The 20,015-nt window shown below is 34.1% G+C and overlaps 1 protein-coding gene and 1 long non-coding RNA gene across 3 annotated transcripts; one reads left to right on the forward strand and one right to left on the reverse strand.

Moving 5' to 3' along the window:
* Positions 1 to 4,683: 4,683 nt before the first annotated feature.
* On the reverse strand, positions 4,684 to 9,937 carry grifin (galectin-related inter-fiber protein). The gene is given in 4 exon segments (NM_001003430.1): positions 4,684 to 5,056; positions 5,145 to 5,307; positions 6,746 to 6,825; positions 9,889 to 9,937. Coding segments are annotated over 4 exon segments (420 nt in total). The 5' UTR covers positions 9,901 to 9,937; the 3' UTR covers positions 4,684 to 4,891.
* A 3,367-nt stretch (positions 9,938 to 13,304) lies between these two features.
* LOC141381263 (uncharacterized) lies at positions 13,305 to 19,743 on the forward strand. Of its 2 annotated transcripts, XR_015481071.1 has the most exons (10): positions 13,305 to 13,377; positions 13,784 to 13,874; positions 15,238 to 15,345; positions 15,565 to 15,712; positions 15,825 to 15,871; positions 16,001 to 16,091; positions 16,171 to 16,298; positions 17,563 to 17,634; positions 18,126 to 18,211; positions 19,557 to 19,743. It is a non-coding gene; the product is annotated as an uncharacterized LOC141381263 (long non-coding RNA). The 2 variants fall into 2 exon arrangements; XR_015481072.1 differs by lacking the exons at positions 15,825 to 15,871; positions 16,001 to 16,091; positions 16,171 to 16,298; ... (1 more) ...; positions 18,126 to 18,211; positions 19,557 to 19,743 and adding an exon at positions 14,538 to 14,587.
* Positions 19,744 to 20,015: the final 272 nt, after the last annotated feature.

A 20,015-nucleotide genomic window follows, 5' to 3' on the forward strand; every position in this document is an offset into this window, starting at 1 on the left:
ATATTACTAATAAAATATTCCTAATTTAATATTATTAATAGTCATAAGGTAATTTTTTATACATATAATAAATAACTAAAACACAGATGCAATATGTTAGAAATTAAGCTTGTATAAAACAACAGAGAGTGATACCAGGATGGAGTAATTACGTAGTTGTACACAAAATAATAATTTGAGTTGTAATCTTTTATTTGCTCACCAAACGGAAGGCTTCAGTGAACTAAAACAAATTCAGGCAAGCATATATTGTCAAATCAGATGAGCTTGTTGTCAAAATAACTTGAAGGTAATGACACCAGAAGCCTTGCATACTAAAATGCCCTCTAATTTTGAAAATGAGGGTAATACAACTGTCAATGCCCTAGCTCTTCCAGTTGTGGCTTATATTTGGTCTCATTGACTGACTGAGAACAGACATTAGGAGGATGGATAGCAAGACAAGGAAACTACAGACCATTGCAGGCATCCATCAACCTAAAGCTAATGTCTAAAGACAGTATTCCATGAGATGAGATGGTTAATAGAAGTGGAATCTGCTTTTAAGACTGCTATCATTGGGTCTAAGCATTATCATGTTGAGCATAGATATAATTATGTGACTATTGAGACATTGTGATGTTGGAAAGGCAAAATACTCTCATTATGCAGAAGTTATTAATCCAATTAAAGATCATCACTGAGAAAAGCTAAATCGGGCTCCTGAAGGGCACACAAACAATTCATGTAAGTGTATACAAAGCTCTGGTTTAAAAGGAGAGACCCAATGCTTTGTTTTTTCGCAGCCATAACACCAAGTACCAGAAAACATCTTCAATCAAACAGAAGAAAGTAAACATGTACAATAAGTCTGAAGAGCTCATAAAGCCATATTGTGGAACGCTGTACTTCACACAGTCTGAGTAAGCCATTAGACACAACAAAGTAATGTTCAAGCAATGTTCACCAGACTATCTAGGAATACAAGTGCCTCAAAATTACTGTGATCATGAAGCAGAAAAGTCATTACTATCAATGATACCGTCATTATGTGGGATGTTTCAATAGTCGCAGATAGAGCCATTCTAGCTGATTTTTCTGACATAGTGCTCCATGACAAGAAAATACAAATAAATAAAGAGAAAATGTGTGTGTTGATCAATATAGCTCTTCCAGATCATACAAACATCCTGCTAAAGGAAAGGGAGAAGATCAGTAAATACAAGGACCTGGAAATGTGAAAGAAGTACTATACCAGTGATAGTAGGAGCATAAAGAACATTAAACAAGGGTTTCAATCAGAACTTAAAGGCATAGTTCACCTAAAAATGTAAATTCTGCCATCATTTACTCATCATTTAGTTTCACTGACATTCATAGCAGGAACAAAAAATATGATGGCAGTCAATGGCTGTTTTTTTCACCAACATTGGTGGGAATATTTTGTTTTGTGTTCAACAGAACAAATAAATTCACAAGTGTGGATAAATGTAAAGAAATTGTTCTTTTTTGGGAGAACAATCCTTTTAAAATGCTCAGAGGACACCCGAAAAATTGCATGTACGGGCACTGACTGCACACATCCTCCATAAGATGAATTGCTATGTCTTTATTTCTGGAATCACTAATACAACCAAAAAATAAATGCAAGAACAAAATTATTTAAAGGTGACGCAGTGGCACAGTAGGTAATGCTGTCGCCTCACAGCAAGAAGGTCGCTGGTTCGAGCCTAGGCTCAGTTGGTGTTTCTGTGTGGAGTTTGTGTCCACTGGGTCCACAGTCCAAAGTGATGCAGTGAATTGGGTAGGCTAAATTGTCTGTAGTGCATGAGTGTGTGTGTGAATGAGTTTGTGTAGATATTTCCCAGTGATGGGTTGCAGCTGGAAGGGCATCAGCTGCGTAAAAACGTGCTGGATAAGTTGGTGGTTAATTCTGCTGTGGCGACCCTAGATGAATAAAGGGACTACTACACTACTACAACTACTACTACTACTACCACTACCATCACCACTACTACAACTTCTACTACTACTACCACTACCATCACCACTACTACAACTACTACTACTACAACCACTGCCACCACTACTACAACTACTACTACTACCACTACCATCACCACTACTACAACTACTACTACTACTACCACTACCATCACCACTACTACAACTACTACTACTACTACCACTACCATCACCACTACTACAACTTCTACTACTACTACCACTACCATCACCACTACTACAACTTCTACTACTACAACCACTGCCACCACTACTACAACTACTACTACTACCACTACCATCACCACTACTACAACTTCTACTACTACAACCATCACCACTACTACAACTACTACTACTACCACTACCATCACCACTACTACAACTACTACTACTACTACCACTACCATCACCACTACTACAACTTCTACTACTACTACCACTACCATCACCACTACTACAACTTCTACTACTACTACCACTACCATCACCACTACTACAACTTCTACTACTACAACCACTGCCACCACTACTACAACTACTACTACTACCACTACCACCACCACTACTACTACTAATAATAATAAAAAAATCTTTTGTTTACAAAGCAGCTGTACAACTAAAACAACTGAGCAGATCAAACAATTTGATCAATATAGCTGGAGTCAATATAGCATAGTAGAGTGATGGTATTGATCAGCATGTTGTGCAATACACTGGTCCAAAGTTAATGAGTCTGACTTGAAAAAAAAAAAAAAGTCACACAAGCAGTGACACAAATCATGACAGATCTTTACCAAAATTAGGCTCACAATCAAGGTCTATTTATTTATTTGTTTATTTATTTAAAGTTAATTTGTATAGGCACAACTTAGGCTAAACTTTACCCCATACAGTCTAAAAATAATATTTTATGTCGTCATATTGTACGGGATGTATTTTCAACTAATGGCTTTTCAGGTTACATAAAAGGTTACATTATGTGTCCTTATGATGTTATGGGCTTGTTACTTTGCTCTTTTTTGTGCTAAATTTAGCCTGCCTGTGGCTGTCAGACTACAAGCCTGCACTCTCACCCATCTGTGACGTCATGAGCAGCCACAGCCAAAAAAAGAGAACATAACACATTATCGCTGATTGAAGAAATTTTTCAACTACTTATCACTGTACATGCTGTTCAAAGATTTTTGAAGGCTATTTTCCTTCCCGGAGATGGCTATAACCTTCTAGATCTACTTTGTATTTTACATTTTCACTATTTATATATATATATATATATATATATATATATATATATATATATATATATATATATATATATATATATATATATATTACTTATATGTAACTTTAAAGGGATACAGTTGTTCACACAAAAATGAAAATTCACACCTGATTGAGTTTCTTCTGTGCAACACAAAGGTACATATACGTTAGATTGTTGAAAAAAAAAAAAAAAAAACAGCAATTGACTTTCATGTTTTTTTTTGTTTTTGTTTTCTTACTATGAAAGTCAGTAGAGGCTTTTAAAAGATAAATTCATAAGCATTTAGAACCACTTGAGTGTAAATTTGTGGGCGAATTATCATTTTAAATTCAGGCTAAAGAGTAAAAGAGTGATAAGATTAAAGTACAAATACTGCAAAAATGTTGTTGCACTACCTAGAAAAAATAAGTTAGAGTAATTAAGCAAATTAAGTTTGTCTAACTACAAAAAAATTTACCAGAAGAAAAATTAGAAAAATTAGTTGCTATAACCAGAAAAATGTAATTAGAAAAATTAGAAAAATTAGTTGCTATAACCAGAAAAATGTAATCAAGGCAACTATCAATACTAAGTTACTAGATCTAAAAAAAAAAAAAAATTCTAAGAGCTAAAAAAAAATAAGTTAAGGTAGCTAGATAAAAAAAGTAAGGATAACTAAAAAAAAAAACTAAGTTAGGGCAACCAGAAAAAAATAGTTGCATGATTTAGAAAAATTAAGTTGTTGTAAGTAGTAAAATTACGTTGCGTGATTTAGAAAAATTAAGCTGTTTTCACTAGAAAAAAATTTGTTAGGGCAACTAGAATATGTTGCACTAACTACAAAAATTTAGCCATAAAACTAGAAAAATTAAGTTGAGGTAATTAAAAATAATTCATGAAAACTAGAAAAATTAAGTTAAGGTAATTAAAAATAATTCATGAAAACTAGTAAAATTAAGTTGAGGTAATTAAAAAAATTTGTGAAAATTTAAGTTCAGGTAATTAAAAATAATTCATGAAAACTAGAAAAATTAGTTTGTATTAACTATAAGACAGTAAAAATCAAACAAAACGAGAACAAGATCTTTATAAGAATAAGAACTTTGTTAGTGAAAAAGCATGACTCTAATTCCCGTGACAGATCATTGTTCATTATTTGTTTATATACAAATAATATTAATAATAATAAAGAAAATTATAAATGTACCCCAAAAATGTTGAATTAACCAGGAACAATAGTCTTCCAGTTTTTGACCCCACAACTTCAGCACTCTATTTGTATGAGCATATTAGTATTGATTTCTTGGAATAATTTTCCTCAGAATTGACTTCTCTGCATAATTTTGAATCGATTTTCTGAAAAAACAGGAGGTCAGCTGGAAGCCTATTTATTTGTATTTAATTTTAAACATACTGAGTCACCAAACACACTCTCATCAAATCAAAAACGAGTCTGTCATTGACCTCTCATTTATTCAGAGATTCAAATGAATATAGAGTTCAGTTATACGGCATGCCAATACAGATAATCACACCTTTACTAGCAGATCAACCCAAGAAGATCCTCTTGACCAATAAAAGGTTTTCAACAGGAATGCGAAAATACATTGATGCACTTTCAACAAACATAAAGCGAGCTCCAATTGAATGCACCGCCCAGACTCAGTAAAAAAGTTTTTTAGTGATCTCCAGAGAGGAGATCTTGACGTCATTCACCACTTGCAGTTTAGTGATGGTCTTTAGGTCTTCCACACGGTGCTTATACTGCATCACTTTGGCTTTGTCGATGTAAACGTGGAAGTGGTCGTTGTCGGAGTAAATCTCAATCTGCCGAGAGACAAGGAGTCCATGCTTATTTAATCAACCTCGCTCATATTATATTCATGATATTTTAGCAATAAAGACTCTTGATCACCTGGAAAGGCTCCTCTACGCCGAGGGGGAAGTGGTTGCATCTCTCCTCCTGACCCCAACGGTTGGCCATGTAAGAGTTGCAGATGATATCAGACTCGGTGAAGCGCGGGTTGAAATGGAATGCTACTCTGTCATCGCGGTCACACAGGAAATTGATCTCAAACCTTGAGGACAGCAAAATACACAGTGTAATGAACAAATCATTTTGGCCAATAGCAAGACAGCTAGATTGAAGGGCTATCGTTAAGCTAAGATGAGCCACTTGCATTTCAGTGTTTTTCCATCACTCACATATGAGTGCATTTTAACAAGGAGAAATGGGAGAAGATCACGCTTGAAAACAGATAATGTTTTAGCTCGTGTCTGTCTCTGTGTAGGAATAATAACTCAACCACTCGTCTGGAATCAGAAATCGGTTGTGTTTGTGGGTCTTGAGTGAAATGGTGTGTAAATACTGTAGCATTGTTTATCTTCTCTGATGGACCCATTATTATTGTTATGAATTGTATTTTTTTTCTCCCTGAGAGATGTGAAATTGTTTACATCGTAGGTTTTCTTTACTAACAAACTTGAATGAGTCATTGATCGATATGAGTTAACTGTTGATGATTCTATTTAAAAGAAAGAGGAAAATGGGCACTGATTTTTTAGTTCTCAAATTTTAAATTGAGTGCGTCTGACAAAATCAAGCAAACAAATGTGTAAAGATAATGATTTTATAGGGATAGTTCACTCAAAAAAGAAAATGTGTTGTTAATTTTTGACCTTTTGGCCATTCAATACTGTATGTAGGCGATTTCTTCAAATAATTGCTGAAAAGGATTTTCAACTCAACTGATTTTTGGTGATTCAATAAATCCACACCAATAGTTGCAGTCACTTTAAGTCAAAATCACAGACACAAGCAACACAATTAGTCTTTGTACTGAAAGATTTCATCGAAGTCTGTGGTAAGAAACTGAACATTTATTCAGACATTAAAGACCTAGTTCAGCCAAAACTGACAACAAATATGTCAACATTTACTCAACCTTCACCTACTGAACCATTGATTTTCTAGTAGAGTGATTCCTCGCTATAAAGGGGTTTACCTTTTGTGGGCTTTCAATTTATTTCGTGTAATTTGACATGCTTTTTTTTCTACAGTGCATTGTGATTTCCTTTGTGCCAAGTCTCCTGTACAGTACAGAATGCGATCAGCTTGCCAAATTTACATAAATCTTCAATCGCTATCAGTGTGACTCTAAAGTGCTGGAGTTTTCTCCCACAATGTCAACAAAACATTGTGCATAATCAAAGCCACCTTGGCACCAAAGGCCAATGGTTTCATTTCATAAGACGTTTATTTATCATTGACAGCTGTAATTATTTGCGAGCATAAATTAAATTTGTGTTGCCTGTATATGTTTTTTTTTTTTACTCCAAAAATGATGTTTATTTATATTTTTGAATTACCAAGGTCCACAATTTTCTTTCTTAGCTATGTTGTAGTGAAACAAAATATCTTGTAGTTTTGTAGCTGTAACTGTCATTTTAAATATTACGTTAACAAATCTTATTCATCTATTTATTTATTTTTACATGGTAAGAACTTCAACTTACTTGCTGGCCTCAGGTGGGGTTTCTCCTTTTAGGATGACACTCCATCCTGGACATAGGCCATCAGGACAGGAAGCCTCAAACTAATTAAATACACAAAAAATACAAACATTGTCACATTCACTTTAAAGCTGATCATAGCAAGCAAAAAACAAAGCCCCCTTTTTACTTTTTTCCCCGTTTTCTGTTTAACGGAGAGCAGATTTTTTTTTCAACACATTTGCAAACATAATAATAAATAGTTTTAATAACTCATCACTAATAACTGATTTACTTTATCTTTGTCATGATGGCGGTAAATAATATTTTACTAAATATTTTTAAGACACATCTATACAGTTTAAAGTGACATTTAAAGGTTTAACTAAGTTCATTAGGTTAACTATGCAGGTTAGGGAAATTAGGCAAGTTATTTTATAATGATGGTTTGCTCTGTAGACTATGGAAAAATATATAGCTTAAAAGGGGCTCATAATTCTGACTTCAACTCTATACATATGTTCAACTATATATACATATATATATATATATATATATATATATATATATATATATATATATATATATATATATATATATATATATAGAGAATGTTTTGTGAATGTTGCAATTAAATTATTTTAATGAATGTTCTCTTAATTACCCATTTTAAATGTCAAATTGTTGCTATTATTATTAATATTATGGATATGCAATTTTTAAGGTAAATTCAGCAAAAAAACTAAACAAAAAACAGCTCATTTAATAGAAGCATAAGATGAACTTGTAACTAAACATTATTTAACATTTTATATTTCAATTAGCAATATATAATATTTTTACATTAACATTTTAAGACAAACATTTAACAACTTAAGAGAGCAAATGTTGTGTTAATGTCACAAATGCAGAATTCACACTGCACGACTGTCTTATTACTGCATGATAAATCAGCTATTGGAGGTAACAACCTGTGTCTCTTTACAATAGGAAGAATTGCCAACTGCTCTATGTGGTCTGCAAATTAATGGCAGTATTTAAAAAAAAAAAGAAAACACTGCATTATTTTGGGCCAGATTTTCACTTAGCCTACTGACTCGCTGGACATGTTACATTGCAGGATTTGTAATTGCCAGCTCATCCATTAAGCATGCCTTAATGTTTCAAGGGCATCTGTGAACTGATCATCACTCATGTGAAAGAACAAGATGTGATTATAAAAACTTGTCGGCTATAGTGAAAATCTGGGCAAAAATTGCATTGTGAACTGAATTAGAGACCATTTCTTCATAACCTCAAAATATGCTTAAAGCAAACTTTTACCAAAGTTCTGAAAATGTTCATTAGTTAAGGCCAGTGCACAGTACGAATGATAATTCTGAAGATAAATTAGCTTTAACATATAATATTATAATAATAATATTGTTCTCTTCATATTAAATTTACTGCACTTTTGTTATTTGCCACTTTAAATTTTTGAGCTCTTTAATGTCTGGCTGTTAATACTTTTACACGAAGAAGCTGTTTTAATAGTTTAACAGGTTTTTATAACTATTTATTTATTGTAACCATTGTTATCATAGTTGATGTGAACAGGCTTTTTGTTGGAATGCATTATATAATAGGATATTGAAAACTGATCAGCGATTTACAAACAATTATGATGAGAATATATACCCAAAAAAATAGCTCAGTAGTCACACTAAGTGCTTTGAAATATTTGAGGTATTTAGCATATTCTATAAATATGCACAATTGATTCAATATTTATAAAAAAGCATGTATAATGCAAATGCCTGAGCCTGTTGGTAGAATTTAAAACCCCTACAAAGCAAATGCCAACAATGTCCAAAATGATTTAAAATCAGCATCGGTCTGACACTAATGAAAAGCATTTACAGGAAACCCAAGGTGCTTGGGAGCTGCAATCGTCCAGTTATAACAGGCTTCTCTTTCTGGAATCTCATCTCCGAATTCATCAGGGATTAATAGACCTTTGGTTTACTGCATGGCTGTTGCCATTTAAGAAAGAAATGAAGACGTGGAGCCTGAAGCTACAATCTAACATGCAGCTGTATTTCTAATCTATAACTTACAGGAATTGTGAGTAACTGATCAAATCCATTACTGATGAATGAAATCCTTTTTGTTGTTGCTCTTAAAATGCTTGGCAAAAATGCATTGCCCAATAAGATCACCAAAAATCATTCTATTTTTTTTTTTTGTCGTCAAATAAAGACCATCTGACATCTCTAACAATATCCTGCTTTTTGCAGTTCAGGCATAGGTAATATAGACAGGGATATTTGCCGAAAATCAGCCAGACATAGAGAATTGAAAATAAACATATAAAAAACATGAGAAAATTGGTCTCCACTGAGCAAGAGGTGAGCCGTGGCTTGTATCCGCAGTTTCAGTGCAGCTCCATTGGCCAGTCTCTGTTTTATCTGAGACTTTGATGTGCTGCTCTGCTGTTCCATGTTCCACAGGCTTTGCTATCTGGATTATGAGCCATTTTCATAAAAGGTTGGTGCCACATGGTGAGGACCACTTGGGTAACTCAAAGGAATTGCAAAACTCGTCACGCTTCCCATTCTCATCAGCGCTCGAGATACGCATGAGATTTCATGCAGCATATATGCACACTCGGAGCGGCAACCAATCTGTGAAGTTTCTGCTATAAAATTGTGTATTTGGAGCTGCACCAAAAGTCTCTGGTTGTTTAAAGGCGTCTGAATGACATCGGGAAGGAAAGCAAGCTGAATTCTGCTGCTTCACAGGTAGTGATGTAGTGCTCTTTAGATCAAAACTGAAGCTATTTCAATGTGCTCATTACTCTGAGTGCGGCAGCATGGAAAATAATTAAAGCATCATTAGTTTAGCTTGCAGAGTGAGCTATGCAGAAGAGTAAAATCCTGTTGCCATCTTATAAGTGTAAAAGGTGAGCAGCTTTAAATCAAATATTTATCATCTGAACCTGCCTCTGGCTTAAATTATTCAAACTAAAGATCATGCCACACCACAAAGTGGCTTAATTGCATCAGCACCTTTTCGCTAAGTGCTCAAGCACATGTCAGCATCGGTAAATCTTGAAATACTTGCCTCCCACTTGACACAGTAATCAAACCTGAGTTTGTTTGCAGGTAAGCAGGTTGCGTTTCCCTTACCCGTAATGTCATCTCGTCTTCAGCGTTGTGGATTGATCAGCTTCCAGCTGGATGTGTTTTGGCGACGAGGGGTCATTTAAAAGAGAGGGGGAAACCACGTGAGGTGAGCTTAGCAGGATCTGCACTGCAAAATGGGCTTTTGTGTCGTGCATGAAAAAAACAAAAACAGATGCAGTGTGAAAAACACAATGCATATGCAATACAATAGATTTATCCTAAGCCACACGGGAGAGATATGACGGACACCCTGAAATGATATTAGATCGAAATCACCGGCAGAACATTTCAGGTATTTCAGCAGTTGCAGAAACATGATTGCTGATATAATGGATTTCGTGTATGGAAGTAATGATGTAGTTAATGATCCATCGCTCATTAGGAAACACAAAACATCACAATTGAAATGAATCATGGGATTTGTTTTTCAGCCAGTGGAGTGTATACGTTATCTGGGGGAAGATAATGTGATTTTGATGACCGTGTTTCAGCCGTCCAGGACTCCTGTAGGTGCTGGCGGAGAGGAATTGTTGACATCAGCAATGAGCGAGAGGAGCCATGTGACATTTTTCAAGCCTTTTTTTTTTTCTTTTTCTAAAGCGGTGAATGATTGGCTGCTGATCCTGGGGATTAAACAACTATCCATGTGGGTGTCTGTTTGGGCTTCATAGCCTATTAAATCTGCCAGCCCTCAGGAATTTCCTGTCTGCGTTTAGTCACAATGCCTAGCTAAAGCTCATCAGGGCAGAGTGTGTGTTCCTGCTTACAGCTGCAAAATACTCGGCATTTCTATATGGCCTAGGCCTTAACAATACGGGACTTCATAAATAAAAAAAACATTAATCTTGTGTGCAAATGCACTGTTACACCAAGCATAAAAATCTGACAGCTTTTCCAAGCAGACTCTTATTACTTTGGCCTTTAGAGACAGAATGTCCAGAATTACCCACTTTACTCTCTGCCAGCCATTCTGTATAGTTTTTATTGTTTAGTATATGTGTGTATGTGTTTACACGAATGGCCCTTGGCCCCTCTGCAGTTTCTCATCAGTTGTCCAGGCGCTTACATGACTGGGGGCTCCACCCTAAACACCCTCTTCCACCCCTGAGACAGACGAGAAGGACACAGCGGCATTCTGATCACAGTGCGCTGTCATCTCCATGCATGCCAGGGGCTCTGTCCTGCTAGATTACATCTCATATGAGGCTGTGAGGTGCCTCTCGGGTACCACAAGCCTAGACGCACAGTGACAACAAATGGTTTGAAACTGGGTGGGGGTCTTAACAGAATGCTAATATAAACTATCAACTACAGCACCGAAACCCAGCATTGTGACGTATTGCGTTGTTTTTAATGCTGTCTCTGTGGTGTTATCAAACACTCTCTGGTGCTTTCTGCTTATGTGAATTTAGAATGAAGGGATGTGAGTCATGGGAGAAAAGATGTTCACATTTACACAGAGAGAACGACTAAAAGATAGATAACCAGATGCTTTGTATAGGCAGCTGGGCAGGTGCATAGTTTCTCTGAAGGTTGCTAGTTCCTCATTACAAACGTGGTTTGTTGATTAGGTGTTTTCCAAATCCATCGTTTCAACGAACATTCGCAAATTGCGTCGCAAACTTCACCTACACCTCTGAAGCTGTAGTTAGAAACATAGTTCCTGGCTGTGTTCTATTAATAGTTATCCCCCTATGCCCTCTTTGTTTAGAACATTCTAACATTTAAACTTAGAATTTAAAAATAAAACAAAACATTAAAGTCATTACTCTTAGGTGTAATTTGCTTTCAAAGTATTTTTACAGTTCAGATTTAGCGATCTTCATGTTTACAATATAGCGCTCCCTTCGCAGTGCACTTTGAAAACATTGATGTCATTCTGAAAACAGCTGTGGCTCATGATGAAAGCTATAGGGGACCTATTATTTAAAAGCATTTATAAAAAAAGAATTTATGTTACGTTTCTAAAGCTTGTGAAAACAAAAAAACGTACGTTAGTGCTTTTAATGTATAGGGTTTTTATTAAGTATCTACTGTATATGAGATGGGCCTGCTGGTTAGAACACTTTGCAGTTGTTTGCATGTGTCAAATTGTAAAAGTAGACTTTTAAAAAAAATTAATAAACCATATCTTAATAATAATAATAATAATAATAATAATAATTATTATTATTATTATTATTATACTAATATTAATTATCATCATCATTAATATTAATAATATTATTTAAGTAGAATTTTTTTCATTTCATAATAAATAATAAATATTACATTTAATTTCTTATTAAATAGCCTCATTTTTTATATGTTTTATATATGATATTAGAATACATTTTGTAGGTGGTTTTATGTTTTAGAATAGAATATGTAATGTTCTCAATAATATTTTGTAAAGGTAACACAGGCCCTGTATGTGCCGTTTACATATATTTCAGTTAATATAGAAAACGAATGCCTGTTTTTACCAAAACTAATATTGGATTTTTTTAAATGTGTGTGCGAGTAAAACAATATAATTTGCACAAAGAAATTATGGGTTTCTACTTCACCCCGTTTAGAGCATTCCCAGACAGCACACATACGTTGGGCCGACGTCGGCCGAAGGTCAACACGTCGGCCCCTCTAATTCTAACATCGGTATATGGTCGGCCAAACATACGCATGATCGTTCGGTCGTGTGTTCTATTGTTCCAGCTCAACAAACGTCGGCTCTGCATCGGTTAACGACCAGAGGCCGACGAAGCACTTATATAAGCACTTTATCTCTCATGCCCATGAAAGAATCCGGCAACATATTTGTTTACAAGTAAGTTTTTGCGTGCATAATTAATTGGACAAACGCGCCATGCATCATGTCTACTGCGTCGGTCGGTCCAGCTTTGAATAGCCTACATTAATGCAGTAAAACTGACCAAAATGCCTACAATACATGATTTCAATTCATTAAAATATAAAAGCTTTATTGTTATGCTTTAATAAAGAAAACGTTGTTTTTTCTGGTTTTTGCTGTTTGCTTTTTTCATCGTGGCTTTTTCTATTAAATTTTTCCCAGTGTAAAAATCAAGTATGTTCTGCATTTCGGCTGTTTAATTAAAATAAACCCCTTTTTACAGAGTGACATCTTTGTTTTATATATACTTGCATTTATATTTATTGGTTATTTTGACAGTGAATCTGTTGCACAAATAAAGTGTTTGTTTTGTAACTGTTAGTAGGCAATAAAGCTCGTCTTAAAGATAATAGCGTATATAAAACTGCTAAATACATTTTAAATTCTAGATATAAAATACAAGGTTATTATTTAAATTGTCTATGGAGTGGTCATGTTTATAAATATAATACTGCATGACTTTGATGTGCGCGCGCGCGTCTCATTCCAACACTGGAGCGGAGAGGATGTTGCTATGGGAAACGAAGCTGCAACACGACACGACACCACACCTGAAAGACACAACACGACTTCTCTCAAGCTGCCGTTTTGACTATTTTCAGGTAAGTTTAGTCCCTAAAACAAAGCAAATACTACATAAAACTGTTCCTCACACTTTTATTATTGGCAATTGATGAATATTCAGTTGAATATTATGTTATATAAGAGTGGTAAGTCTTCGTAAAAGTCCGTTAGCATATTAGCACTGGTAACGTTAGCGTCGGGGTAATATTACGTTAACTTACTTAATGTTAGCTCTTGTTAAACTTGTTTGTTAAAATTTTGGCTTTTATTTATTCTTTATGTGTAGATGAGAGGTTTTGTCAATGTTTTATTGAATGCACTCCATATGTAGTGTAAAATACGCATTGTACTGTAAAGGACCGTGAATCAAAAGTTCAATCGTGTTTTGATATTTCATGGTATCTTAAACAAATGTTAAGTAAAAAAAGTGTTCTGTGGTTTCAGGAGTGAGAGAATAACCCCCTGCTACAGAAAATATAACACAAGATTCCTAAATTTCTGAAGGGAGCTGATCACAGAGATGCAGGAAAGACAGGTAACTTTAAGCAGAGGATTAATTCATATGAATTTCCATTGCACATCATTATGCACATGTTACATGTCTATATATTATGCATATGTTACTTGTCTTTATTGTAGTTATTTTAAGAAAGTTTTGATAATGAAACGTGGTATTAAATTTCACATCACATGATTCTTCAGAACTTAATAAATATGCAGATTTGCTGCTAATGAAGTAATATTTGTGATTTTCATTTTGTTTAATTTTTTTATGATTAATTGATTTATTAAATCTTAGAAAAAAGTTTACACTAAATTATTTGTCATCACATCTGTTTTTAGCATTGATAGCAATCAGAAATGTTTCTTGAGCAGCAAATCAGCACCATTTGATAATCGCCATTATATTAGTTCAACCTCAAGCACTAAATCAACATCTTAAAACAAGATTTCTGAAAGATCAAGTGACACTGAAGACTTGAGTAATGATGCTGAAAATTCAGCTTTACATCATAGCTATGAATTACATGTATATTTACACCGTTAACCCATCCCTTACACCCTAACTCATCCTCAAACAAGTCAATTTAAGCCCTAAATGAATACATTTTGATTTGTACAGGCATGATATGCAACTTGTATTCAGTCGTTTTGTTTTTTCTTTCTTTTGCTTTTGTTTTCCACATCAACTGAAAAGAAGGTCAAAGTTTAACCTAAGTGCTGTGTAGCTGATGAACATCTTTATATGTAAGTATATTTTTGACTGACTGCCAGACACTTGTCAAACAGTGATAAGCAAACGAGGGGCTGTTCTTTTAAAAAGATCAGGGAGATGCAAGTCTGGAGATTAATATACATTTTAATTCAAAATTGATTTATCTGGAAATATTTCATAATTTGTTGAAATATGTGCCCTTTATGCATTTAGATGTCCATCCATGTTTAAAATACTTTTAAATTTAACAACGGCTGCAAGTTATAAAAACATAAACACACACAAAAATGTTAAAGTAAATTGAGAAAACATTTTCATCAGTTTGACAACATACACAATCTCACAAATAGCATAGAAAAAGTGTATTGATTTACCTGTTAAAAAAAATTAAGCAAAAAATTAATTAAAAGGTAGATCAGCTCCTGACACACATGTTAACAAATCAGTTTAACTCTTATTAAATTCATTCATTAATTTTCTTTTCTGCTTAGTCCCTTTATTAATCTGGGGTAACCACAACGGAATGAACTGTCAACTTATCCAGCATATGTTTTACGCAGTGGATGCCCTTACAGCTGCAACCCATCACTGGGAAACAACCATATACGCTTATTCTCACTCATACACTACAGACAATTTAGCCTACCCAATTCACCTGTACCCCATGTCTTTGGACTTGTAGGCAAAACCGGAGCACCCAGAGAAAACCCACGCAAACGCAGGGAGAATTTGCAAACTCCACACAGAAATGCCAGCTGATCCAGCCGAGGCTCGAGTCAGCATCCTTGCTGTAAGGCGACAGCACTACCTATTGTGCCACCACGTCACGCTATTATTAAATTATATTTATATAATATATTGTGTTTCAGTACATGCTATTTTGGGAAGACAAAATATATTCATAAGCTCTCAGAAAATTCAACAAGAGAATTAACTGCACAATTACTTGAAATGCGTGGATGGGATTACATTATTTGTTAACCCAAAGTGAGTTTCTCTTTCTTTGCAGTATTGGATGCCTGATTGCAGTTCAACTCCAAACTCAGTTGGACCAGCTGATCAGTGTCTTCAGTATTACCACAAGCTACTGGGCAGATGTGTGGACAGCTATGAGCCAAACTTGGGACGTTTGGTTTTTAGGCAATACCAGTGACAAAGTATTCAGTAAATTGCTTATAATAAAAAATGCTCACTGCTTACCCCCTTATAGTTAAGTTGTTTGCAGTTTCATTGTTGTAAAAATACCATACTTTTTCTTTTTTTTATCAGCAGGTGGAGAGACCGTCTGGGCAGCAGAAACAAGACAACTAATCATAGTTAGGTTGAGATTAGTATTATTAACTTGACTAGTTTGGTTGCAGACTTGTTCAATACTTAACAATTTGTATAAGTTACAAGATCAATGGTCTTGCTATCAATGTTTTTGTAACTTAAATTCATTACAGTTTAGATACAATCAAATGTCCAAACCATCTCTGAGTGAATGACATCAAGGAAACAGGATCAAAAGATCATTCATTATAGACCGTTTCATAGGTAACAGCACATCCTTTGTGAAAAATAATTTATTTTTGTGTCATCATCACAAGACCAAATACATTTCAACTGATTTCAGTTGGTTATATTTTTCAGGTCATTCTGTTCTCCTGGTTGTGAGGATGTGCAGAGGCTGTATTTGTCAGTGTTAAAAGACTATCCAGACATACAAGCAGCCGACAAAGAGTTCTGGAGCAGGACAGACAGGTAGTTCACAGTGGCTAGGCTAGAAGTTTATACTTGGTTGGCCAGAAAGTGGCCTCCGCTATTTTGGGGGGTCCATACAAATACACCAGTGTAAGCTATACTATTGCATTGAAAAAATTAAATGAAAGAATTAATTAATCGGTTGAACACAAAATATTTTAAAGAAAGCTTAAGTATCAAGGTGGCAATATACAGTATCTGTTACATTGTAGTACATGAGCTGGCTAATACAGACTCGTAAATGTTTAGTTGTTAAGATTAGTTAAATACTAAATCCTATACTTGAGACCGGCTGCATATACAGTTTTAACTGAACTGAATTTAACTAGAACTACACCAGCATTCCAAGTGCTCTAGACTAGCTTTTTGCACTGGTGCGTCTAAAATGTTTGATGGCATTGCATTTAACACTGCAATTTTACATGTTAAAATCACAATCCATATAGGCAATATTGACTTGTAAATGATTAACAAAAATCGGGTCAACACACATTATGGGGATTGTGTGTAGAATTTTGAGGAAATTAATGAATTTAATCCATTTTGAAATAAAACTGAAACATTAAAAATGTGGAAAAAGTGAAGCGCTATCAATACTTTCCGGATGCATTGTATTTGGTTTTTAGCACGTTATCAAAGACTTAAATAAATAGTCCAACATTATCTACAGCAGCAAAAGACCCTCCACATCAAAAGCTACTGGTCAGCTCACGATTCAGCAAACATCTGAAAAACAAATAGCTTATTATGCCTTCACAAGAAATCAGTGTTTTAATGAAGAGTCTAATGAAGATAGTACTATTTTATTAAATTATTATTTAGCCTGGCATGTTTACTGTTACAAAATATTTTAAATGTTTCTTAAAATAAAACATATTGTGTTCAATGGGGAAAAAGTAGCTGTTTTTTACACAGAGATTAAAAAAAAAAACACATTTCAGAGCAGTAATCACAATACTGTGAACCTATGGTATTTTTATCCAAGATTATACCCTCAGAATCTTATACCTGCCCATTCCTAGCCAGTTACTTAAAGCATTCAGTCAGAGTTTTTTTGTTTTGTTTCTTTTCAGTTGGCCTTTATTCTGTTTTTCTATGTTCTTGGAAATGCTGCTGTGCAGGAAAATGTGACGATTAATCCAGGTTCTATAGTTAATTCTGAAATAAATCTTAAAATGAAACAATATTTAAAAATGCAATATTTAATGTGTCAGACACTAAATAAACATGTCAATTCATTTATATTAATCTGATTCCTTAACAGGGCAGCACGGTGGCGCAGAGGGTAGCACGTTTGCCTCACAGCAAGAAGGTCGCTGCTTCGAGCATCGGCTGGGTCAGTTGGCGTTTCTGTGTGAAGTTTGCATGCTCTCACCGTGTTGGCGTGGGTTTCCTCCGGGTGCTCCGGTTATCCCAAGTCCAAAGACATAGGTGAATTGGGTATGCTAAAATTGACCATAGTGTATAAGTGTGTGTGAATGAGTGTGTATTGGTTACAGCTGGAAGGGCATCCGCTGCGTAAAACATACGCTGGATAAGTTGGCCTTTCATTCCGCTGTGGCAACCCCAGATTAATAAAGGGACTAAGCCCAAAAGAAAATGAATGAATGAATCCTTAACAGTTAATATTGGTATAATGAGCAGCAGTTGTCATTTATGTAAATGAACCATTTGAGCGTGCTTAGTTTGGGGTATGTTGTGTCATTAAATTGTCAATTGTCAATTTCAACATTTTAAATCTGCTTTAGCTTTCTTCTATCCTATAAACCTGGAAATATAAAATATATGTATTTTTGGTTTTTAACAAATTGCTTATTTTATTCTTAGATTGGTGTACGCTGATGATCTGCTGAGAATTCTGCTTAGTTGAAGGGATCCTCCTGTCAGACAACCTCCAAAGTACAATAGGACTAGTAAGTAACATCTTAAACATACACTACTGTTTCATAGCTTTTAGGTTGGTATGGTAAATTCTCTTCTGATAGTGTCAGCTTTATTTAATTAATTCTGTCAAGCAGTAATACTGTGAATTTAATACAATGTATATAATTAAGTGTCACATGATCCTTCTGAAAAATATTATTCCAATGTACTGATTCTCTCCTCAAGCTGTTTTAAATAAACATATTTTTAGTATTCTTGATGTATGAAAAGTTTTTTTTTTAAGAGCATAGTATTTATTTGAAAAAAAAAAAAAAGTTTGCTCTTTGATGATTGCTAACAATCAGACATGTTTCTTTAGAACAAAAAGAATTTGTGCAAAAAAGTATTCTCACTGAGCGTTGTCCAACTGTGGTCCAACACGTCATTTAATTTTTCAAATAAGCCTAAAAGACTTGATTAGCTGCATCAGGTGCATTTAATTAGAGAGTTGAATATATAATTTCTTCATATATCCTCCTCTATAGCCTACATATAATAGAAGTCGTTTGCTGAAAAACCTTTTTGTAGCAGAAATAAAGCTATGATTAGACCCACTCGGATTTTTTGCAGAACTCCGCAGATGTTTAGCCTATCATTAATTCTGTTTATTTACTTGAGTAAATGTGTGTAAATCTATATTTATTCAGTTTTTTAATTAATTTCAGTAATATTATTGACTAATGTGAAAATGTTAATCTGATTTATGTACAATGAGGTTTGTACAGTAATATTTTCTGTCTTACTAGATATGTTATATGAAAAACTTGCTTTATTTACCAAATAAAGTGAATCTAATTGGATTTGCATTTTAAACATTAAAGAAAACTTAAAAATATATTATTTTTATATTTCATATATTAAGGTTTAAGTTATGATACTCCCAAAATAATTCCGCAGAAATCCGCAGACTTCCACCATAATTTTCAGCAGAAATAGCAAAAAACATCTGCAGATTCCTCCTGGCCCTAGCTATGATATATTAAATGTGGTGTACAGTGTGACATTTTAGTTGACGAAACTTAGTTTAATTTGCATGTAATGTGGTGTCTGAAGATTAGACATATATTTAGATACAGATTTATACTAACACAATGATACTAAAAACCAAAAAAAACATTCATTATAATTTCACAAGGAATTTAACTTTCAAATGGCTTTTCTGAAAATTAGTGCTCAGACACACTCTTTAAGTTTAAATTAAATTACACATTTTAGCTAGGCACTTGCATAACACATTCTCCAGTTATGTGTCATGAAACAAATAATATATATTTGTGGTAATATGAACTGCTGCAATGCTAATCTTTCTCCTTTTGGTTTCTTGCTTTATTTAAGGGTTCCCACAACAAGGATTAGATTTGGCTACTGCAGTCCCGGTTTGGGCCAGCCTCACTTGTGAAGACTAAAGATGAAGACAACATACAAGAACAATTTAGAAGATGGCGACACACTTTTTATTCCACCTATATATCCCCTTTTATGTGTGACATTCCACAAGATAAAACAAAACTAAATGACAGGTTATTTCTTTTAATTTTTCTTGTCTGTTTTCTTGGAACATTGTACACAATTTACAACCAGTTATATATATATACAGTATATATATATATATATATATATATATATATATATATATATATATATATATATATATATATATATATATATATATGTATATATATATATATGTCAGAGCAAGAAAATGTTATGTTTTCTTCTGGAGAAAGTCTTATTTCTTTTATTTATATTTTAGTTTTGAATTTTAAGGTCAATATTATTAGCCCCTTTTAGCAA

The sequence above is a fragment of the Danio rerio genome, chromosome 3, assembly GCF_052040795.2.
Source record: "Danio rerio strain M-AB ecotype USA chromosome 3, GRCz13ab, whole genome shotgun sequence".
Taxonomy (NCBI): Eukaryota; Metazoa; Chordata; class Actinopteri; order Cypriniformes; family Danionidae; genus Danio; species Danio rerio.